Source organism: Heterodontus francisci, chromosome 27 (assembly GCF_036365525.1).
Source record: "Heterodontus francisci isolate sHetFra1 chromosome 27, sHetFra1.hap1, whole genome shotgun sequence".
Classification (NCBI taxonomy): domain Eukaryota; kingdom Metazoa; phylum Chordata; class Chondrichthyes; order Heterodontiformes; family Heterodontidae; genus Heterodontus; species Heterodontus francisci.
Window position 1 is genome coordinate 49097265 of NC_090397.1, and position 25371 is coordinate 49122635.

At 42.9% G+C, this 25371-nt stretch overlaps 1 protein-coding gene across 1 annotated transcript in view; it reads right to left on the bottom strand.

The window, feature by feature from the left end:
* Positions 1 to 1377: 1377 nt before the first annotated feature.
* Positions 1378 to 25371, bottom strand: part of LOC137385014 (lectin-like) — a 51680-nt gene continuing 27686 nt past the window's right edge. Inside the window, exons 4-6 of the mRNA XM_068059750.1 lie at positions 11315 to 11455; positions 4774 to 4885; positions 1378 to 1550 (exon numbers count right to left, since the gene is read on the bottom strand). Of these exons, the coding sequence (XP_067915851.1) occupies positions 1477 to 1550; positions 4774 to 4885; positions 11315 to 11455 (327 nt within the window). The 3' untranslated portion in view covers positions 1378 to 1476. The remainder of the gene's footprint in view (positions 1551 to 4773; positions 4886 to 11314; positions 11456 to 25371) is intronic.

Sequence of the window (25371 nt, forward strand, 5' to 3'; positions counted from 1 at the left end):
GCACCACTCCCTTCTGACTGAAAGAAGGTTTATCAACTATTTTGACTATAAAGTACAAAATACTGACACTAACTCTGAGGCAGCTAAAGGGAAAAGAAAACACCTCACCTAAAAGATTTCTGATGATCCCTTTAGCATTTGTTGTGGGGGTCTGGGGGGAGTCATTCATGCAGCTGAATGCATGTTCACCTCTATGTATTTAAGAGAGGGAGTTAACAGGACCTACAATATCCAAAATGACAAGTTGTGTGTTAAATTAGTATTGGATACTGAATGATGCTACAATCTGCCCATTCTGCATGCTCTGTGGTGCTGCATGCATTCAGCTGCACAAGGGACCACCATCCCCTCCCCCCCACCCCTCTCAACAGCATTCATTAAAGGTCTAACCATCCAACTTCCAGGTGAGGTGCTTTTGACTTATTTTTGCTGGTGCAGAGTGAGTGAAAGTTCTGAGTTGTGTTAATGGAGAGGTTTTGCTAACTTACTGTCTTTTCAAGGACAAAGGAGATCAGAGAAGCTGTTTGGCCTGTCAGGAAAAAGTTTACTTCAGAGATGGGGGCTCTGTAGTCACTGTCCTTCATGGGCTGATATGGGTCTCGTCACAGGTGGCTGAGGGTCAGGGACAACAGCATCAGCACCAGTGCCTGGATCCAATATAGAGAGACGATAGTGATCTCACAATAAGAACAAAACTGAGTCCTCCGTGTCCTCACATCCCTCTGTGTAAAACTCAGCTAAACTGTTACTTTGACTTTTTATTCTCATCCCTTGTGAACTGGCCAAGACTGTTGTACGTGTACAAATCAACACATTGTTCGATTAATTACTCTACTCATTGAATCAAACTGTTTAACAGATAATACTATGAATAAAACTAGTGCAGTGATGGAAAGTATGTGTCTGATCGGACGTGAGTATAATCCAGTGGTAAGTTTATAATAAATGGGAGGGAGGGGATCATTAGTCGATGTTTATCTTACGCTCAATGTATAAGGTAAAGTGCCTGGAACCTGCTATTTATAGTGAAAGTTGTGATAACATATTGGGAGTGAGTCTGAATTGTAAATCGACAGTGGATCAGGATTAAAACAGTTCTATTTTCCATTGGCAGAGTCCTTTCAGCAATATTTCCCATTTCATTTCTTTCAGTTCATTTCATTCCTTTCAAAATTGTCGTCTTCAACTCAATAAGAACCTGTATTGAAAGTTAATTTTACAAAGTCTGTGTCACCTCCTCCCCAATGCAGTATTGAATGAAGAGGTGGGTAGGAAGCGACAGTGGGACAGGAAGACTGTGATAAACTAGACTCACACAGCAGCAAACACACAGCTCAAGATGCAATTACATTTATTATTGACTGAGAGACTAAGTCAGTCCAGTCACCACAGGCAGTGACTGCAGCTACAAACAAATCGAGAAACTGAATCCACTCCTGGAAAGGATCTGTGGAGCATCGCCAGATTCTTCTAACTTTAGTGCAGTTCATAGGAGCAAATAAATCTATTTTCGTGACCACATTGTTTATCATTCCATTTGAGGGGCAGCACTGCAAATAAAAGAGTTAAATCCAACATTCAGCATCAGTGAATCAGCTGCTGTTTATGACATTATTTCATCCTTTCTCTTACGATAGAAATGTTTGCAATGGATCAATCTGTCTGAGTCAGTGTCTGTGATCCATTCGTTTTACCTGTCCCTCGATCTATTCAGTGTGTCCAAATTATATCATCTTAACTCAGGGAACTGTGTAAGACCATCAGTAAAGTGAGGAATAGATGCAGCAATGTTGAATAATGTTCCTGGGAATGTTATTCAAACAGACTGGAGATCATTAGGATCACAGCTTACATCCACTAACCCAGAGTACATTCCTCTATCTGCATTGTTACACCCAGTGTGTATTACTATTTGTACAGCATTACATCCAGTGTACATTTATCTATCTGCAGTGTTACACCCAGTGTACATTCCTAACCTGCAGTGTTACACGCAGTGTACATCTCTCTATCTCCATGTTATACCCAGTGTACGTTCCTCTATTTGCAGTGTCAGACCCAGTGTATGTTCCTCTGTCTGCAGTGCCAGACCCAGTATACCTTTCTCTATCTGCAGTATCACATGCAGTGTCGGTTCCTCTATCTGTAGTCTGTCCACTCAGTGTACATTCCTTTATCTGCAGTCTTACATCCAGGATATGTTCCTCTATCTGCAGTGTTTAAGGCAGTGTACATTTCTCTATCTCTATGTTACACCCAGTGTACAACCTCTGTCTGCAGTGTTGCACCCAGTGTATCTTCCTCTATCTGTAGTGTCAGACCCAGTGTACGTTCCTCTATCTGCACTGTCAGACCCAGTGTACGTTCCTCTATCTGCAGTGTCAGACCCAATATACATTCCTCTATCTGCAGCGTCAAACCACATGTACATTCCTCAATCTGCAGGGGCAGATCTCGTGTCCGTTCCTCTGTCTGCAGTGATACACCCATTGTGCGTTCCACTATCTGCAGTGTTACATGTAGTGCACGTTCCTCTATCTGCAGTGCTACACCCAGTGTACATTCCTCTATCATCAGTGGTACACCTAATGTACATTCCTCCATCTGTAGTGTTACACCCAGTGTATATTCCTCTATCTTCAGTGTTACACCCAGTGTACATTCCTCTAGCTGCAGTCTTGCACCCAGTGTACATTCCTCTATCTGCAGTCTGCCATCCAGTGTACATTACTCTATCTGCAGTGTTACACCAAGTGTATTTACATCTATCTGCAGTTTCAGACCCATTGTACATTCTTCTGTCTGCAGTGTCACACCAATTGTACGTTCCTCTCCCTGCAGTGTTAAACCCAGAGTAGGTTCCTCTATCTGCAGTGTTACACTCAGTGTACGTTCCTCTATCTGCAGTGTCAGATCGAGTGTACGTTCCTATATCTGCAGTGTTACACCCTGTATACGTTTCTCTATCTGCAGTATCACACCCAGTGCACGTTCCTCTACCTGCAGTGTTACACCCATTGTACTTTCCTATATCTGCAGTCTTACACCCAGTTTGCATTCCTCCATCTGCAGTCTGATATCCAGTGTACATTTCTTTATCTGCAGTGTTACACCCAGGGTATGTCCCTCGATCTGCAGTGTTACACCCAGTGTACATTCCATTAATTGCAGTATGTGACTGATGGACATTCATCCAATTCACACTTTTAGCTGGATGGTGGCTGCAGTCTGCTCCAAACTGTACAGGAAGTAGTGCCCTGGTAAGAATCTAAATCTCAACCACACTGAGTTCACTGACAATCTCATTAGTTTCATCGGTTGATCTATCCCTTTGTCTGCACCTAACTTGCAATTAAACACTGGCTGGAATTTTATGGGGCCATTTTGAACGGTTTCAGAGTCTGGAGCTTGTAAAATAGGAAAAGAAGATGTTGGTCTACAGGTCTGACGCCTTCACATCATTTCTGCATTATACCGATGTCGGCCAACATGGAGGGTGAACTTTGCACATCGACCCGGTGGGAAGGTAATAAAGGCACTTAACTGGCCAATTGACTGCAATTTTACAGCACATTTTGTATTTTACTAGTGGTGAACAGGATCCACGAGGCTCCAGAGCCTTGTCTGGTTAAAGGAGGCAGCAAGCAAGTGAGAGCTCAGTGCTGGCTCTCCAGCCGTCATCGAGAGATCCAGCGTGCCATGCCAGGGAGGGTGGAAGCAGCGCGGGCACCAGGAAACCAAAGGCAGGAGGAGGAAAAGGTGCCAGCACAGTGGGGGCGTGCTGCCAGACTGCCATTGGGGGAAGTGTCACATGTTGAAAAGAGGCGAGTGTGGGAAAGCATGGGTGCTCGTCTGGATAGAAAGCTTTGCAGTAGAAGACCAGACTTGGGTCACCAGACTTGGGCCGTCTCCACCAAGGCTTCAGGGCCCCTGTTGAGGAGGAGGAGCAGCAGAGAGGGACGGAGGGAAGTTCAGGCACCATCAGTGGGACATTAGCATTGGGGTGGTGGCAGCTGGGAGACATTCTCTAGTAGGAGGGGAATTCTGTGGCGAGGAACTCACCTCCTGACTCCCCAAAGCCTCTCTACCAGCTACAAGGCAGGAGTCAAGAGTGTGATGGAATGCTCTCCACTTGCCTGGATGGGTGCAACTCACGAAGACTCCTTCGACAACATCTTTCAAATCCATGACCTCACCACCTCGAAGGACATTGGCAGCAGATGCATGGGAACACCACCACCTGCAAGTTCCCCTTCAAGCCACACAACATCCTGACTTGGAACTATATTGCTGCTCCTTCACTGTCACTGGGTCAAAATCCTGGAACTCCCTTCCTAACAGCATTGAAGATGTACCTACCCCACATGGACTGCAGCGGTTCAAGAAAGCAGCTCACCACCACCTTCGCAAGGGCAATTGGGGATGGTCAATAAATGCTGGCCTAGCCAGTGATACCCACATCCCATGAAAGATCTAAAAACAGTTGGGACATGGTCAACACTAATGCAGGGTTGGCAGCCCTTTAAGTATTTCACCAACAGCTGCCATGGCATCAGCTGATGTCACCTCCGCTGCCTCACTTACCGCCTCTACACTGTGAGTGGACAGCCCACACGCCTCCCCAGTATTCATTGGCCGGCACAGTAAGATCGTGTGCGGCCAGCTGCTCAACGCCCGAACGGAAGCAGCACTTAGGTCCGGCCCTGATATCGGGTCCCGCAGTCTCGCCACAAAATTCTGCTGACGGTTTCTGTCACACGTGGGTCAACTAACCATGATTAGTATGAACACAGTCTTCGTGTTTTCCATCACTATCATTGGGTTCTCCTTTATACCAGCCATTGAAATCCATTAAAGATCCATCAGACCAAAAAAAAGTCCCTTCCTGTGGGATAGAATGAACATCATTATTTAAAAATGTGTATTTCAGTTACAATAAACAATTGGTGATGTCAAAACATGAGCTGAGCAGTTAAAGAGCCTTATAATGAAAAACCATTTTAAATAACTGTTATCTAACATGGCAGGACAGCTGGGTCCTGTTGCATCCAAATTCTGTGTCATGTGGGAACTCCTAAACACTTGGTCTGTCCTGGAAAACCACATATGCAGGAAGTGCCACCAACCGCTCAAGCTTGAAGTTTCTGAGCTTCCAGGCGGCTGGTGTCACTTCAGTGCCTACAGGAAGCTGATAGTCTTGTGGATTGCACGTTTCAGGAGGTGATTGTGCCACAGAGTTCAGGAGTAGAGGGAATGGGTGACCACCAGGCAGACTCGGAGGAATTAGGTTTAAAGTAGTTATGGAAATTGACAAAGAAAAATCAAAGATGAAACATAAATTGTTAAAAGGGTAGTTAAAGGAATGACAGGGCCAACTCGAGACAAAAAGGAATTTCTCGTAGTGACAGAGGGCACTTCTAAGGTACTGAATGACTACTTTGCATTTGTCTTTACAAAAGAAGAGGATGAAGTTAATGTTAGTGTAAAGGAGAGGGAATAGGGATAGAGGATAGGATAAAAATAGATAGAAAGGAAGTGCAAATCGGGTTGTCATCACTCAAAGTTAACAAGACACCCCGTTCAAAAGAGATGCATCTAAGTTTGCTGAGGGAAGATAGGAAGGGGATAGTAGAAATTCTGGCCATAATCTTTCAATCATCCTTGGATAATGGAGTGATGCCAGAGGTCTGGAGGATGACAAATGTTACATCCCTGTTCAAACAGGAAGAGAAGAATAAACCTGGTAACTACAGGTCAATGTCAGTGGTGGGAAAACTACTACAGACCATTGTCAAGGGCAAAATTAATACTCACTTGGAGAAGCATGGGTTAGTAAGGAACATCCAACATGGATTTGTTAGAGGCAAATCACATCTGAAAAACCTGATTGAATTATTTGATGAAGTAACAGAGAGGGTTGATGAAGGTGGTGCAGTAGATGTTTTACATGTGGACTTTCAAAAGGCAGTAAAGTACATCATAACAGACTTACTTGGAAAATAGATTCAAATGGTATTAAAGGAACAATGGTCGTAGCTTGGGTATCTAATTTGCAAAGGGGTAGGATGCAGAGAGCAATGATGAACTGACGTTCTTTTGGCTGGATAGAAATGTGCAGAGCTAATTATTTGGGCCAATATTTTTGTTGAATATAAATGACCTGATTTGGGAATGGGGAGTACAATTTCAATGTTTGCAGCTGTCACAAAACAAGGCAATATTGTAAATACAGAGCATGATCAGAGCAGACTTCAGAAGGACATAGTTTGGTGAAGCAGCGTATTCTGAGGGATTACAAAATCCGAGGGACCTGGAGGTGTATCTTCACAAATCCTTGAATATGACAGGGCAAGTTGATAAATGGTTAAGAAATTATATAAGATATTTGGTCTTGTAAATGGGAAATTGAAAAAAAAGCAAGAAAGCCATGTTTGCACAGGAGTGCTGACTTGGGTTGCAATAGAGCGCTACAGTGGAAGTTTGGTACCTGAGGAAGTTCGGTAAGGAGGGAGCGAGCAGCTCCTTTCATTTCCTCCCTGTCCTCAGAGTGAGGGGAGCCGAGAGCTTCCAAACAGCACTACTGACTGGGAGAAAACTCTGTGGGCGGAGTTCCGGACCGGTAAGTATAAAAAACCTACCTCTGGTAAAAAAAACTGAAAGTGACGTCACAGAATGCTGTGACCTGATTGGCTGGTAGGGATTTTATTTTTACTGAATTTGAATATAAAACATTGATAAAAGTTGATTAAAACCCTAATTAACTAATTAATAAGTAGAGTAACTAAACCAGAGGGAGGAGATTACTGTATTTAGTTAGCATTTAATATTTATAGTAGGAATCTAGCACTAGGGACCCTATAGTTATTGTAACAATTTAGTAAGGATTTAATAAGTTTTTATTTATCTTAAATTAATTTATTAATTAGTGCTAGAAATGTCAGTGAAAGGGGTGAAGTGCTTCACCTGTGAGATGTGGGAGGTCCGTGACGCTTCCAGCGTTCTGGATGACTACATCTGCAGGAAGTGTACCCAGTTGCAGCTCCTCACAGACCACATGGATCGGTTGGAGCAGCAACTGGATGCACTTAGGAGCATGCAGGTGGCAGAGAGCGTCATAGACAGGAGTTTTAGAGAAGTGGTTACACCCAAGGTGAAGGCAGATAGATGGGTGACCGCTAGAAGCAGCAGGCAGTCAGTGCAGGAATCCCCTGTGGCTATCCCTCTCTCTAACAAGTATACCGTTTTGGATACTATTGGGGGGGATGGCCTATCAGGGGAAAACAGCAGCAGCCAGAGCAGTGGCACCATGGCTGGCACTGTTGTTCAGCAGGGAGGGACAAAGCGCAGAAGAGCAATAGTTACAGGGGACTCTATAGTCAGGGGCACAGATAGGCGCTTCTGTGGACGTGAAAGAGACTCCAGGATGGTATGTTGCCTCCCTGGTGCCAGGGTCAAGAATGTCTCTGAACGGACAGGGGGCATTCTGAAGGGGGAGGCTGAACAGCTAGAGGTTGTGGTACACATCGGTACCAACGACATAGGCATGAAGAGTGATGAGGTCCTGCAGGGGGAGTTTAGGGAGTTAGGTAGAAAGTTAAAAGACAGGACCTCAAGGGTTGTAATCTCGGGATTACTCCCTGTGCCACATGCCAGTGAGGCGAGAAATAGAAAGATAGTGTGGCAGGGGGGTGGGAACCAGAGCAGTAGGACAGCAGGTGAAATAAATGAGGGGGAACTAGTAAATAAGGCAAGTAAGACTAAGAGGAAGAGCAGGCAGGGAGATGTTGCGGAGCACAGCGGGACTGGTGGTCTGAAGTGCATTTGTTTCAATGCGAGAAGTATAACAGGTAAGGCAGATGAATTTAGAGCTTCAATTAGTACTTGGAAATATGATGTTGTTGCTATTACAGAGATTTGGCTGAGGGAAGGACAGGATTGGCAGCTAAATGTTCCAGGATTTAGAAGCTTCAGGCGGAATAGAGGGGGATGTAAAAGGGGTGGGGGAGTTACATTACTTGTTAAGGAGAATATCACAGCTGTACTGCGGGAGGACACCTCGGAGGGGTCGTGCAGCGAGGCAATATGGGTGGAGCTCAGGAATAGGAAGGGTGCAGTCACGATGTTGGGGGTTTTCTACAGGCCTCCCAACAGCCAGCGGGAGGTAGAGGAGCAGATATGTAGACAGATTTTGGAAAGATGTAAAGGTAACAGGGTTGTAGTGGTGGGTGATTTTAACTTCCCCTATATTGACTGGGACTCACTTAGTGCTAGGGGCTTGGATGCGGCAGAATTTGTAAGGAGCATCCAGGAGAGCTTCTTGAAACAATATGTAGATAGTCCAACTAGGGATGGGGCCGTACTGGACCTGGTATTGGGGAATGAGCCCGGCCAGGTGGTCGAAGTTTCACTGAGGAGCATTTCGGGAACAGTGACCATAATTCCGTAAGTTTTAAGGTACTTGTGGATAAGGATAAGAGTAGTCCTCGGGTGAAGGTGCTAAATTGGGGGAAGGCTGATTATAACAATATTAGGCAGGAACCGAAGAATTTAGATTGGGGGCGGCTGTTTGAGGGGAAATTAACATCTGACATGTGGGAGTCTTTCAAACGTCAGTTGATTAGAATCCAGGACCGGCATGTTCCTGTGAGGAAGAAGGATAAGTTTGGCAAGTTTCGGGAACCTTGGATAACGCGGGATATTGTGAGCCTAGTCAACAAGAAAAAGGAAGCATTCATAAGGGCTGGAAGGCTAGGAACAGATGAATCCCTTGAGGAATATAAAGACAGTAGGAAGGAACTTAAGCAAGGAGTCAGGAGGGCTAAAAGGGGTCATGAAAAGTCATTGGCAAACAGGATTAAGGAAAATCCCAAGGCTTTTTATACGAATATAACGAGCAAGAGGGTAACGAGGGAAAGGGTTGGCCCACTCAAGGACAGAGGAGGGAATCTATGTGTGGAGCCAGAGGAAATGGGCGAAGTACTAAATGAGCACTTTGCATCAGTATTCACCAAAGAGAAGGACTTGGTGGATGATGAGCCTAGGGAAGGGAGTGTAGATAGTCTCAGTCATTTCATTATCAAAAAGGAGGAGGTGTTGGGTATCTTGCAAAGCATTAAGATAGATAAGTCCCCAGGGCCTGATGGGATCTACCCCAGGATACTAAGGGAGGCAAGGGAAGAAATTGCTGGGGCCTTGACAGAAACATTTGCATCCTCATTGGCTACAGGTGAGGTCCCAGAGGACTGAAGAATAGCCAATGTTGTTCCTTTGTTTAAGAAGGGTAGCAAGGATAATCCAGGAAATTATAGGCCGGTGAGCCTTACGTCAGTGGTAGGGAAATTATTAGAGAGGATTCTTCGGGACAGGATTTACTCCCATTTGGAAATAAACAAACTTATTAGCGAGTGGCAGATTGGTTTTGTGAAGCGGAGGTCGTGTCTCACTAATTTGATTGCGGTTTTGAGGAAGTGACAAAGATGATTGATGAAGGAAGGGCAGTGGATGTTATCTACATGGACTTCAGTAAAGCCTATGACAAGGTCCCTCAAGGCAGACTGGTACAAAAGGTGAAGTCACATGGGATCAGAGGTGAGCTGGCAAGATGGATACAGAACTGGCTCAGTCATTGAAGACAGAGGGTAGCAGTGGAAGGGTGCTTTTCTGAATGGAGGGATGTGACTAGTGGTGTTCTGCAGGGATCAGTGCTGGGACCTTTGCTGTTTGTAGTATATATAAATGATTTGGAAGAAAATGTAGCTGGTCTGATTAGTAAGTTTGCGGCGACACAAAGGTTGGTGGAGTTGTGGATAGTGATGAGGATTGTCAGAGGATACAGCAGGATATATATCGGTTGGAGACTTGGGCGGAGAAATGGCAGATGGAGTTTAATCCGGACAAATGTGAGGTAATGCATTTTGGAAGATCTAATGCAGGTGGGAGTTATACAGTAAATGGCAGAACCCTTAGGAGTATTGACAGGCAAAGAGATCTGGGCGTACAATTCCACAGGTCACTGAAAGTGGCAACGCAGGTGGATAAGGTAGTCAAGAAGGCATACGGCATGCTTGCCTTCATTGGTCGGGGCATAGAGTATAAAAATTGGCAAGTCATGCTGCAGCTGTACAGAACTTTAGTTGGACACACTTAGAATATTGCGTGCAATTCTGGTTGCCACACGACCAGAAGGACGTGGATGCTTTGGAGAGGGTACAGAAGAGATTTACCAGGATGTTGCCTGGTCTGGAGGGCATTAGCTATGAGGAGAGGTTGGATAAACTCGGATTGTTTTCACTGGAAGGACAGAGGTGGAGGGGCAACATGATAGAGGTTTACAAAGTTATGAGTGGCATGGACAGAGTGGATAGTCAGAAGCTTTGTCCCAGGGTGGAAGAGTCAGTTACTAGGAGACATAGGTTTAATGTGAGAGGGGCAAAGTTTAGAGGGGATGTGCGAGGCAAGTTCTTTACACAGAGGGTGCTGAGTGCCTGTAACTTGCTGCCGGGGAAGGTGGTGGAAGCAGGTACGATAGCGGCGTTTAAGAGGCATCTTGACAAATATATGAATAGGATGGGAATAGAGGGATACTGTCCCCAGAAGTGCAGAAGGTTTTAGTTCAGGCAGGCATCAAGATCGGCGCAGGCTTGGAGGGCCGAATGGCCTGTTCCTGTGCTGTACTGCTCTTTGTTCTTTGTTTAACCTTTGCAAATCTCTGTTTAGGCCTTGGCTGAAGGATTTTGTACAATTCTGGGCACCAAACGTTAGGAAGAATGTCAAGTCCCTGGTGAGGGTACAGAGGAGATTTACCAGGAATGTAGGAGCTCAGTTATGTTGTTTTGTGTTGCAATTACATGGAGTGATTGGAAAAGCTGGGATTTTTCTCCTTAGAGCAGAGAAGATTAAGGAGAGACCGAACAGAAGTACTAAAAATTATGGGAAGTTTTGATGGAGCAAGTGGGGAAAATCTGTTTCCTCTGGTAAGTACATAGTTAACCAGAGGTCATAGAGGTAAAATAATTGGCAAAAGAAGCAAAGGGAAACTGAGGAGAAATTTCTTATGAGGAGAAATGCCTTCACACATGGATTGTTAAGATCTGGATTCTACCTGAAAGGCTGATGGAAACTGACTCCACAGGAACATTCAAAATTGGACATGCACTTGAAGAGGGCTAATTTACTGGGTTATGGGGAAAAACTGGGGTTTTGGACTAAACTGGACAGCTCTTTCAAAGAGCCAGCACAGACATCATTGGCTAAATGGCCTCCTTATGTTCTAGATGATTCTATCATTCTATTCTAACAACTCAGATAACATTACCTTGAACCCGTCATTCCCACCAATCCAAGTCGGAGGATCTGATGCATCTGTTGCATGTATAACTTGTCCGATAAATTCGTTCTGTACTTTTGAATGTATCGAGGCAAGATGGCCACCTGGAGCCAGAGCATGGCAGTAAATCTTTAAAATAAAAATAAAAACAGACCATTTGTTGTTCATCCTGTGTATTATGTTTAATGTTGAAACATTCTGTTCTTTTGTTAAAGGTGCACAACCTCCTGTTATATGTTGATTGGCCCTGCAATGAATTGACTCCAAACTTCACTGTGGATTAAGTGAATAGTGAAACACTGACACTGAAACAATCTCATTGTGGCTCCAATGGCTTCAACCCACCAGACTGAAGTTTCAGCAGCTTCTGAGCATCAGCTGACACTGGGCTGGGCTTGTGGTCGAATGTTCTGGGGGGTATATTGGAATTGTTTCCTGTTCCTCCCAACCTTTATCCACACAGCTGCTGTCAATACAGATGTTGACAGTCACTGAAGTGCATGTCACTGAAAGTGACCACACCCACACTAACAGATTTATCACAGAATTTTGAATTTTAGAATTGAGCAAAGGAGGACCAAGAAACTGATAAAGAAAGAGAAAACAGAATGTGAAAGTTCACTAGTGAGAAACATAAAAACACACTGCAAAAGCTTCTATAGGTATATAAAATGGAAAAGATTAGCAAAGACAAATGTCAGCCCATTACAGGCAGAGACAGGGGAATCATGGGGAATAAGGAAATGGCAGAGAAACTAAACCAATACTTTGTGTCTGCCTTCATCAAGAAAGATAGAAAAATCTTCCTGCAATACTAAAGAACCAAGGGACCAGTGAGAATGAGGAACTGAAAGAAATTAGTATTAGTAAAAAAGTATTACTGGAGAAATTAATGGGACTAAAAGTTGAAAAGTCCCCAGGACCTGATGATTGACATCCCAGAGTGTTGATAGAGAGGCTGTAGAGATAGTGGATGCATTGGTGATCATCTTCCAAAATTCTATAGATTCTGGAACAGTTCCTGAAGATTGGAAGGTAGCAAATGTAATCCCACTATTTAAGAAAGGAGGGAGAGAGAAAGCAGGGAACTATAGACCTGTTAGCCTGCCATCAGTTATAGAGAAAATGCTGGAATCTATTATATAACTGGAAACATAGAAAATAACTGAAGGATTGGGCAGAGTCAACATGGATTTCTGAACGGGAAATCATGTTTGATAAACTTGTAAGATTTTTTTGAGGATGTAACTAGCTGAATAGATAAGGGGAGGAACCAGTGGATGTGGTGTTTTTGGATTTTCAGAAGGCTTTTGATAAGGTCCCACACAGGAGGTTAGTAAGCAAAATTAGAACACATGGGATTGGGGGTAATGTACTGGTATGGATTGAGCATTGGTTATTGGACAGAAAACAGAGAGTAGGAATAAACGGATCATTCTCAGGTTGGCAGGCTGTGACTGGTCAGGTACTGCAACTATCAATGCTTGGGCCCCAGCTATTCACAATCTATATCAATGATTTGGATGTGGGGACTAATTGTAATATTTCTAAGTTTTCTGATGACACAAAACCAGGTGGGAATGTGAGTTGTGAGAAAGATGCAAAGAGGCTTCAGAGGAATTTCGATCGACTAAATGAATGGGCAAGATTGTGGCAGATGGAATATAATGTGGAAAAATGTGAACTTATCCACTTAGGTAGAAAGAACAGAAATGCAGAATATTTCTTAAATGGTGAGAGATTGGGAAGTGTTGATGTCCAAAGGGACCTGGTAGTCCTTGTTCAAAAGTCACTGAAAGCGAACATGCAGTTTCAGCAAGCAATTAGGAAGGTAAGTGGTATGTTGGTCTTTATTGCAAGAGGATTTGAGGACAAGAGTCAAGAAATCTTGCTGCAATTGTATAGAGGTTTGGTGAGACCACACCTGGAGTATTGTGTACAGTTTTGGTCTCCTTACCGAAGGAAGAATATATTTGCCATTGAGTGAGTGCAACGAATGTTCACTAGACTGATTCCTGGGATGGTGGGATTGTCCAATGAGGAGAGCTTGATGAGACTGGGCCTGTAGTCTGTAGAGTTTTGGAGAACGAGAAGTGATCTCATTGAAGCATACAAAATTCTTACAGGGTTCGACAAGGTTGATACAGGAAGGATGTTTCCCTTAGATAGGGGTTTCTAGAACTAGGAGACACAGTCTCAAAATAAGGGATAGGCCATTTAGGACTGAGATGAGGAGGAATTTCTTCACTCAGAGGGTGGTGAATATATGGAATTCTCTACCCCAGAGGGCTGTGGGGGGTCTGCCATTGAGTATGTGCAAGACAGAAATGAGATATCAAGGGATAGGGGGGTGGTGCAGGAAAATAGTGTTCAGGGAGAAGTTCAGCCATTAACTAGTTGAATGGTGGAGCAGGCTCGAGGGGCCGAATGGGCTACTCCTGCTTTTATTTCTTATGTTCCTGTAATGACAGACCACTGCTAATATTTATATGTGTTTATATTCAGTTTATTTAATTTAGATACAATTGCTACCTGGAGATCATGTGGCTCTGTGTCAGGAACACAGTGAACAAGTTGATGCTGCGGGAGGTGAAATGTTACGCAATAATCTGCTCTGTTTAGATCTGGTATGTGTAAATAATGAATGAACCCTGCGGTTGACTGCAGATTAAAAGGGGATGTGAAAACTGGAAGGTAATTGTGATGGGTAACTTCAATCACTGATATCAGGTTCCACTGTGCACTGACAACACCCAGATCTACCTCATCACCCTCTCTCTCGACCCCTCCTCTGCCTCTGTTTTGTCACACTGTTTGTCCAACATCCAGTTCTGGATGTGTAGGAATGTTTTCCAATTAAATATTGAGCAGCCATCAAATTCGTTTCCCGCAACAAACTCCGTTCCTTAGCAAGCGTCTCCACCTCTCACCCAGCATTGTCTGAGTCTGAACCAGACTGTTCATAACCTTGCTGTCCAATTTGACCCTGAACTGAACTTCTGACCTCAGATCATCTCCATTTACAAGACTGTCTATTTCCATCTGTGTAACATTGCCCAAGGCTGCCCCGCCTCCACTCATCAGCTGCTGAAATCCACACTTACGCCTTTGTTATCTCGACACTCAATTTTTGCAATGATCACCTGTATAATCAGGACATGGTGTACATTAAAGGAAAATAAAGACTTACATTTATACAGCATCTTTCATGACCACAGGACATCCCAAATTGCTTAACAGCCAATTCAGTACATTTTGGAGTGTAGTCACTGTTATAATGTAGCAAAAGCAGCAGCCAATTTACACGCTGCAAGTGCCCATATCCAACAGTGTGATAATGACCAATGAATCCCTGTTTATGATGCTGATTGAGGGCTAAATATTGCCCAGGACACCAGGGATAACTCACCTGCTCTTCTTCAAAATAGTGCTATGGGAGCTTTTACATCCATCTGAGGGCAGATGAGGCCTCGCTTTAACGTCTCATGCAAGAAGACAACTTCTCTGACAATGCAGCACTCCCTCAGTGTCACCCTGAATTTTTTTTTGCTCAAATCCTGGAATGGGACTTGAACCCAGAACCTTCAGACTCAGAGGCAAAAGTGCGAGCAACTTGTAGGATAAGGGTCCAAAGGGTTAATGTGAAAGAGTATCAAGAATACCTTGATGATGATGTAAGAGATCACATGTGAGAGAAACCCAAAGATAGATGCAGCATGGCTTTTGGAGGAGTCACACAGATTGGTGTGAAGTGTAAATAGTTATAATGTAATACAAGTTAATTCAGACTAAAAGAATCTCTCTAGCGAGATTAACTAAGGTGGCAAAGGACTGAACAAACATATATGGTGATCAGCGGTGAGATGGAGAACAGCAGAAGTTATTACCATCCTACACCCAGGAGAAGAATTTAAAGCAAGTGATTGAAAAGGTCTGACCTGGGAAAAAAACACCAACAAACAGCAGAACATGAGAGGAGGCTGTGGTAGAGCTACAGACACAGAGAGTCGGGGAATCGGCGGTAGAAATTCAGACCAGCAATCGCAGACTTGAGTCGGAGAACAAAGCAATGTTCCAGGATGTGGTGAGCAACGCTGAAAGAGGCTGGAAACTTTGTCCATAAAAGCATTAGACAGCAGCACTGGGCAAGTCCTTCGTGAGGCCTGATCCAAGATCGACACCATTACACATTGCGTCCGGAACGAGAGAAATAAAAAGCAAGCAATGAGGCTGCAAATACTCGATTCTCCATGAGAAGGGAGTTAAAGGAATATATCAGTAATGCTATAAAATGGAGCTGCGGACAAGGAGGAAATTAATCCTTAGTCTAGCAGTGCGATTTCTAAGGCTAAAACATTTGCCATTGTGGGAATTACTGTGGAGCTGGAAAAACATGGGAAAATTCTGATTCTGTGGGGAAAAACTCAAAAAAGAAAGTAGAATAAATTGAAACAATGCAGCTTAAATTCCCAGTTCCAGTAAGATTAGGACAAATGGAAGGACCAAATCAAACCCAAAATTTGTTGCTCTGGAGAAAAAGATGTCTCAGATATAAAATTGTATTCTATTGGGGCTAAAGCAGATCATTGCCAGACAAGGTCTTAATGAGGCATCTGCCAAATTGAACAAAGTTTTAAAAGCTTTTGATTTTCATTTCAACTTGCCGATCAATAAGATTTTAGAAAGAGCAACAAAAGGGTCCAGAAACCGAGTGAAACAGTCGATGCTTTTATCAATGATGTGACTATGGAGACTGTAAAGCAGAATTAATAAGAGACTGCATTGTTGTGGGTATTGCTGATGTGTCCCTATCAGATTTATTGCAGTTGAAAGAAGATAAAGCTATTCAGCTGGTGAGACAAGCTGAGGTCCGAAAGAACAACAGAGCAATCCTGTGAGATGAAGACAGACCTCAGGAAACCTCCAGCAACTGGTCAGTTCCTTCACCAGAGGGCTGAAAAAGAGACACCAGGAGAAATGGTACACTGAGGGGGAAAGTGAAAGATGCCAATAAACTCTGCCAGCAATGTGGCACCAAAAGTACCCACAGGCACAAACAATGTCCTGCAAATAGAGCAGAGAGCTTTATTTGTAGAAAATTAGGGCACTTCAGTAAATGTGCCAAAATAACAGCTCGACTACATCAAGTTCTAAAGAAAAAGCATTTAAGAATAGATTGATTAACAGAGTTAAACAACCTCCTGCAGCAGACCAATCGATACATTTTCTTGGCGAGATCAATGATCTGAATCAGACATTTTGAACTGCAGACATAGATGTCAACAAACATATCACTAATTTCAAACTGGACACTAGAGCAAGTGTAACGGTCTGATCAGACAAAGAGCTGTGGCTTCCCACACACTTTCTGCAACAAACAGAAACTCAGTTACATGGTCCAGGAGGGTTGAACTTGAACTAAAGGGGAACTTAGAAGCTACAGTCCAGTACAGGTGAAAGCAGATATTAGAAATACTGTATGTCCAAAGAAATCCGGAGTTCTCACTCTTTAACGAGAAGACTTTTTATTAACCTTCAACTCACAGAGAAAGTAGAAGAAATTAAACAATAAAAATCCAGGAGTCACTTCCAAGAGGAATTCCAGAAATTGTTCAATGGTCTAGGGAAACGGAAGACCGAAGATAGTATTACTTTGCGAAAAGATGCTCAACAGTTTGTCTCTTCACGCCCAGGAAGATTCCACACCCACTAATGAAGCAAGTCCAACATCAACTAGAAGACATGTCCAGGATAGGAGTCATTTCTCCTGTTACTGAACCTACAGAGAGATGTTCAGGAATAGTTCCAGTCCCTAAACCTAACGGTGATCTTCGCATTTGTGTAGACATAACTCAACTTAATAACACTGTGGCACAAGAAGTCCATCCGATGTCCTCAGTGGATGAAAGTTTGGCAAAGTTATCCAGAAGTACTGTCTTCACGAAACTTGACATGAATAGTGGTTTTTGGCAAGTTCCATTGGATAAGAAATCAAGGTTATTGACAATTTTCATTACACTGTTTGGAAGATTTTGTTTTAACTGTCTTCCATTTGGTATCATGTCAGCACTGGAAATCTTCCAGAGAACTATGTCAAATATTATAAAGGGCCTTGAAGGTGTAATATGCCATATGGATGACATCTTAATTCATTGAAGAAGATTACCTCAGGGTTATAGCGGTTTTGAATTATCTGCGGGTATAATATTTAATGAGAAATGCGAGTTTTCAGAAATGTCCATTCATTTTTTAGGACTCATTGTCAGTCCGAAAATGGCAGACCCTGAAAAGATGAGAGCCGTTAGTGAAGACCCACTTCCCACTTCTGTCCATGATCTCCAACAGTTTCTTGGCATGGTCAGTCAGTTGGCAAAATTACAACCTAATTTAACCCAAGTTACTGAATCTTTGTGAGAACTGTTGAGGAAAGCTTAAACATAGTGCTGGGATGCACATCAGAAACAAGCATTTCAGTGGATCAAGGAGATGCTGATTTTGCTGGATGTTTTAGCGCATGGTAACCCTTCACTTCCCACTACAGTCACAGCCAATGCCCTGTCCACAGTGATAGGGGCAGTCCTTTTCCAAGAACAGCCCAATGGAAATCAAAGACCGGATCATTACAAGTCACGAGCACTGTCTGACACTGAGATGAGGTACACATGATAGAGAAGGAAGCTCTCGCAGTCACTTGGGCTTGTGAGAAGTTTTCAAACTACATTATCAGCTTAATGTTTTTCATCGTGACAGACCACAAATCCCTAGTTTCCTTACTCAATGAAAAGGAACTCATTAGGATGCCACTGCCGATCCACCATAGCAGGTGCATTGTCTCAAGTGATGGTCGACCATCCTACTCAACAGGATGTTAACTTTATTAACAAAATTGAATCATATTCACAGGTCACTGCATCACAATGGCTGGCAAGTTCAAACAGACTCCAACAAATTCATCAGGCGCAGATGCAAGATGAAGAATGCATCGATGTTCACCAATATTGCGAGTAATATTGCCACAACAGAGTCCCAAGGGTAAGAGGATGAAAAACTCCTTTGAATACAGAAAACACTTTCCCATCGTGGATGATTTGCTGGTATATGATGAGAGACTGGTGATTCCAGAGTCACTCCAAGTAGATATCTTGTAGAAAATACACCAGGGTCAAATGGACATAAGTAAATGTAGAGCACGGGCTCAGGCATCCGAGTAGTGGCCAAGAATCTCGAAGGATCTCAATGAACTGATTTTGAATTGTGACGTATGTGCAGTTCACAGATAGGATCAGAGAGAACCTCGCATTTCGACCCAATTCCCAACTCGGCGGCTGGCGATGGATCTAATATAAAAGCAAAATATTGCAGATGCTGGAAATCTGCAATAAAAACAAAAAGTGCAAGAAATACTTAGCAGGTCTGGCAGCATCTGTGGAGAGAGAAGCAGAATTAATGTTTCAGGTCAGTGACCTTTCCAGTTCTGATGAAAGGTCACTGACCTGAAATGTTAACTCTGTTTCTCACTCCACAGATGCTGCCAGACCTGCTGAGTATTTCCAGCACTTTTTGTTATTATGGTGATGGATCGATTCTTCTTCGATGGAAAATCCTATCTAATTGTAGTCAATTACTTTTCAAGATGGATTGAGGTTAAACAGATATACAGAAAAACAACTGAAGCAGTTATAAACATTTTTACACAAAACTTTCACAACACATGGTATATCTGATCAAATAGTATCTGATAATGGACCACAATTTGCAAATGATTACTTCACACACATTGTGGAAAAATGTGGATATGTACATCTAACAAGTTCCTCAAGGTATCAACAGTCTAATGGAGAAGCTGAGTGAGAAGTCAGGACTGTTAAAGCAATGTTAAAGAAAAATCAAAATTTCCAACTCGCACTTCTGACCTACAGAACTACTCCACAGTTATGTGGATTAGCACAATCCAAAGTTCTAATGGGAAGAAAACTTTGAATGCAACTTCCAATCCTACCCAAGAATTTACTTTGAGTGTTACAAAGTAAGGATTATTAGAATACAAGACAAAGAGTCTTACTGAAAGAAACAAACTCATAATTATAACAAGACATATCATACCAGAAACCTACTGAAGTTGTCAGAAGGGCAAAAGTTATGGGTATGAGACAAAAACAGAGACGGAGTAATTCTCAAGAAAGAGGAATATCAACTGTGATCTTATTTACTAAGAACTTCAGAAGGAATTGTTACGAGGATATTTTACGGACTAAAAACTTAGGATTCTGTGTTTTTAAAAACTGAGAAAGGATTTCAGTGAACATTGAGACACCTGCAAAAAGTTGAATTTTATGGATGTTTTGAAAGGAAGTCCAACAAAAGCTGAACTGGTAAGCAATGTCTGGAATGCAGGTAATTTCAAGGAAATCAGCAGGGGGTTGACCTCAGAGCTACCCTCTGTTATGCCAAAGAGAATTTATGACTGGGCCTGTGACCTGTTTCAGGAAGGTTTTGGTTTCAGTTTGGAACTTTTAAAAGCCAGTGAGTTTGGACAAGAAGCAGGCATTTGAAATTTGATTTTGACCTGCCTGGAGATCCGAAGAAGACGCAGAAAAATTATTATCCCTCTGTAAAGGAATCCTGAATTTCTTGAGAAGAAACCCTGGATCCCAAATGTGGCAGATTCCTATTGCCTCCTTTCTCTGAAGAATCCCTGCAACAAAATTAGTTCCTGTTGCCTCCTGTGTTTGAAGAAATCCTGAAATTTGAAGAAACCTTGGAAGACCTGTGGCTACACCCCCTGATGGAATACATTATATGAAGTCTTCTACTGCTGAATTTCTTGGAACGCCTGCCCATCACAGACTGTTCATCAACCTCGCCTGGAAAGACTTTAGGACACCTCGTCAAACTGAAGAACTTCCTTCCAGATCATGACAATCTAAGCCTCTTTGATTCCTTTCATTCCTATGAAACAGCTGTAAACAAAAATCCTTTTTTTTTGGATGTATGTGTGTGTGTGCATGAGGGCTAGGGAAAATAAGGAGCTTTAATATCTTAATTCGTATATAGATTTACTTCATTATTGGTTAAGACTTGGTTTTATAATAAACAGTTACATTTTGTTGTTTATTGAAGAAACCTGGTTGGTGTGCTTTATTCTGGGGACAAATAGAATATCTAATTGGCTATTTTGGTAAGTGGGAAAATTTTTGATATGCTTTGATCTGTGGAGAAGAGGGACCGAATTAACAGTGCACTCCTCCCAACTTGGTCATAACAGTACTATAGAAAGAAATAGAAGAAATTGTATTCCTATTCAGCAAAGATGCTCATCAGTCCTACATTTGGGTGAATCAGATGTTGAACCTCAAATTTAGAAAACACTGAATGCTACAACTCTTAGCGAAGGCTGCCCAAATCAAGACATAAGAGATCAGAGGAAGATAACCAATCTTCCACATTTGACGACAACAAGATCAGGAAGAGTTGTGAAGCCTCCTGACAGATTGAATCTATGATGTCAGAGACTTGGGGGGAGATGGGGTAGTATGCTATAAAAAGTGAATGCATGTAAATATATATTTGGATAAGGATTTGGGGGAGAGATGTAGTATAAGGGTCGGAATGGGTTAATGTGAAAGAGTGTAACGAATACCTCCTACCATGTTGATGTAAGAGATCATATCTAAGAGAGACTCAAAGATAAATGCTGTGTGGCTTTGGAGCAGTCACACAGACTGGTATGAAGTGTAAATAGTTATAATGTAATAAAGGGTAATGTTTTAACTAATCCAGATGAAAGAATCTCTTTAACTAGACAAACAAAGGTGGCAGTGTACTGAACAAACAGATAATACAACTCAGCCACTTCAGTTCAGTTTTAGGCAGCAGAGTTTTGGATCAGCTCATTTTTAGAGAGGGTGCAATGTGAAAATGCTGGCCTGGAGAACATTGGAATGGTCAATTTTCGAGTTAACAAAGTTAGGGATGAGTTTCAGCAACAGATGAGCTGAGGTGGGGCAGAGATGTGTAATGTTAGTGGATTATCATTTATTAGGGACAGATGACAAAGCACTTGGATAAAATGAACTGATCAGAGAGAATTGGCATGGATTTGTCAAGGGTAAAACATGTCGAAGGAATGCAGTTGAATTTTTTGAGGAGGTAACTAACATGATAGATAATGAAATGCCTGTGGATGCTCTTTCTATGGACTTCCAGAAGACTTTCGAAAAGACTCTCCATAAGAGATTAATAACAAAAATGATAGTATATGGAATTAGAGGAGACCCTGCAGAGATCCCTGGGGACAATATTAGTCACATCCTGCTAATTTGAGTTCACACCCATTATCCCTAGTCTCTGTCTCCGAACTCCTAAGCAATTCCCTATCCATATCAAGCTGGCCACGACACAAAACAGTGTAGGGGTTAACATTAGTTACTCAGACTGGGAAAAGTGGGGAATTGTTGTTCCATAAGCATGCCTTCTGGAAGCACTGTTCTTCATCTTTAGCATAAACAATTTGGACTTGGGAATTGGAAGTACAATTACAAAATTTGCAGCTGACACCAAATTAGGGGGTATAATTAATACAGAAAAGGACTGCAACAAAATAGTGGAAGACATGAATAAACTTGCCAAACTAATATCAAGAAAGACATGTGCGAGGTAGTGCATTTTGGTAGGAAAAATATGTTCACTGCATACTCCTCAGAAAATATGTGCCAAAATGGGGTGGAGGATCAGAGAGATCTGCAAGTATAGATATTCAAAACACTATAAGTAGCAACATTGGTTAAGGCCATAAAAAAAACAAACAAAACACTGGAATAAATACAAAAAATACTGAAAATATTCAGCAGACCTGGCAGCACCTGTGACAGAAAAACAGTTAACGTTTCAGGTCTGTGACCTTTCATCAGAACTGGCAAAGGTTAGAAATGTAATAGACTTTGAACAAGTGAAAAGGAGGAGGGGGAAGAAGAACAAAATGTCCTGCATACAAAAAGCAGGACAAGTCCAACCCGGCCAATTACCGCCCCATCAGTCTACTCTCAATCATCAGTAAAGTGATGGAAGGTGTCATCAACCGTGTCATCAAGCAGCACTTGCTTAGCAATAACCTGCTCAGTGATGTTCAGTTTGGGTTCCGCCAGGGCCATTCCGCTCCTGACCTCATTACAGCCTTGGTTCAAACATGAACAAAAGAGCTGAACTGAAGAGGTGAGGTGAGAGTGACCACCCTTGACATCAAGGCAGCATTTGACGCAGTATGGCATCAAGGAGCCATAGCAAAACTGTTGTCAATGGGGATCAAGGGGAAAAACTCTCTGCTGGTTGGAGTCATACCGAGAGCAAAGGAAGATGGTTGTGGTTGTTGGAGGTCAATCATCTGAGCTCCAGAACATCACTGCAGGAGTTCCTCAGGGTAGTGTCCTAGGCCTAACCATCTTCAGCTGCTTCATCAATGACTTTCCTTCAATCATAAGGTCAGAATGTTCAGAATGCACAATGTTCAGCATCATTTGCGACTCCTCAAACACTGAAGCAGTCTGTGTAGAAATGCAGCAAGACCTGGACAATATCCAGGCTTGGGCTGATAAGTGCAAGTAACATTTGCGCCACACAAGTGCCAGGCAATGACCATCTCCAACAAGAGAGAATCTAACCATCTCCCCTTGACATTCGATGGCATTACCATCGCTGAATCCCCCACTATCAACATCCTAGGGGCTACCTTTCAGTAGAAACTGAACTGGAGTAGCCATATAAGTACTGTGGCGACAAGAACAGGTCCGAGGCTCGGCATCCTGTGGCGAGTAACTCACCTCCTGACCTCCCAAAGCCTGTCCACCATCTACAAGGCACAAGTCAGGAGTGTGATGGAATACTCTCCACTTGCCTGGATGGGTGCAGCTCCAACAACACTCAAGAAGCTTGACGCCATCCAGAACAAAGCAGCCCGCTTGATTGGCACACCATCCACAAACATTCACTCCCTCCACCACCGACGCACAGTGGCAGCAGTGTGTACCATCTACAAGATGCACTGCAGCAATGCACCAAGGCTCCTTAGACAGCACCTTCCAAACCCACAACCTTTACCACCTCGAAGGACAAGAGCAGCAGATGCATGGGGACATCCCCATCTGCAAATTCCCATCCAACTCACACACCATCCTGACTTGGAACCATATCGCCGTTCCTTCACTGTCGCTGGGTCAAAATCCTGGAACTTCCTTCCTAACAGCACTGTGGGTGTACCTACCCCACATGGACTGCAGCGGTTCAAGAAGGCAGCTGACTACTACCTTCTCAAGGGCAATTAGGGATGGACAATAAATGCTGGCATTGCCAGTGATGCCCACATTCCATGAATGAAAAAAAGGGAAGGTATGGGATAGGGCAGAGGGCAGGAGACATTAAATGACAAAGATGTCATGGAACAACGGCAAAACCGGTTGTATTAAAAGACAAAGCATTAGTCCAGAGAGACTGTTAATGGCAGAATAATTAACAGCTCTGTGCAAAAGCAAAAATCTGATAACAAGTTTCAGACAGGCTGTCAGGCAAGCCCCCCACCTGCCAAGAATGAGGAAAATTAATTTCGCCACATGAACATTGATTTTAAACAGTTGTTGGTGAAGTAAGAACTTGCTTTAAAAACAATTGGAGACTTTGGTTGGAGAGAGACATTCGCATATCGACAGGCAGTACCTGAAAGAACAATGGGGATATTCCCATTTCCAATTTAATCCACAATGGACATTTGATTGCCAGACATTGAAGGTGGAAAGGCAAGCATTCCAAGCTAACTGCTAAGATGGCTGAATACAAAAACAGACGTAGTCGGACCGGTTTGGTCACAAGGCTGGCTAACTGTTGGAGTTTTTTGAATTTGAATGTCCAACAAGGAATTTGAAATCAGAAGGATGTTTGCTCCTGGACTGAGAATACCTCTCTCCTGTCTGTTCCCATTTCTTTCTCATGGAATGGAAGAACCATTGAAGACACATAAACTCAAGAGAAAAAAGTCTCCCACATGAACAAGGTTTAAGAAGAATACTGGGCCCCAGTGAAAAGTAAGAGGGGTCTACAATCAATGACTCTACGGCAAGCTGGAAACACTGAAACAGTAACAAGAAACCCTCTTCTGATACTGTCCTAAACCTCTCTATTTTATTTTTCAGCTGCTCTTTTCTGTCTCTATTTGCATGTGAGTATCGTGTATGCACGCTAGCGCGGGATGCGGCGTGTATCTGTGGGAATTAACCTCATTAGAGCTTAAGTTTAAGGTTTAATAAATTTCACTTTTCTTTTTTAGACCTAAAGAAAACCTGGTGTGCTTGTTTCTTTGCCTTATAATTGGAAAGCTGCGAAAAAGGATTCACAAAGGTGCAGCTCAAAACACAGTGTGTTTAAAATTAAACCCTGTTACAGTAAGACCAGGTGAAGACACTAAAAGACCCCTACACAGCTTTCACACCTGGTCGTAACGCAGGCCCATGGTTCGAAAATAAAATAATTATTGCTGAAAACAGAGATATTTTGTTGAAGCTTTTCATCTTGCACTCATCAGGACAATTTGAAAGAATACCAGTATAAGGGAAACAACAAATTTATACTGTATGAGAAGAGAGTGCTGATTAGTTGGCAAGTGGACTCTGATTGGTAGAGGCGTTGCCATGGAGAATGCACAGTTTATGGTGACTGACCGTTCACTCCCCAGCTGTGTTTGAAATTTAAACCAGGCAGCTTGACTCTGATTGGTCAAGGCATTGCCCTGCGGAATGAACCAGCGATTGGCTCTCACTATCCCAGGCCCCAAACACTTCTTTCAGGTGAAGCATCAATTTACTTGTACTTCTTTCAATGTAGTATACTGTATTTGCTGCTCACAATGTGATCTCCTCTACATTCGGGAGACCAAACACAGACTGGGTGACTGCTTTGCGGAACACTTCCGCTCAGTCCACAAGCAGGACCCCGAGCTTCCGGTTGCTTGCCATTTCAACACTCCCCCCGACTCTCATGCTCACATCTTTGTCCTGGGCTTG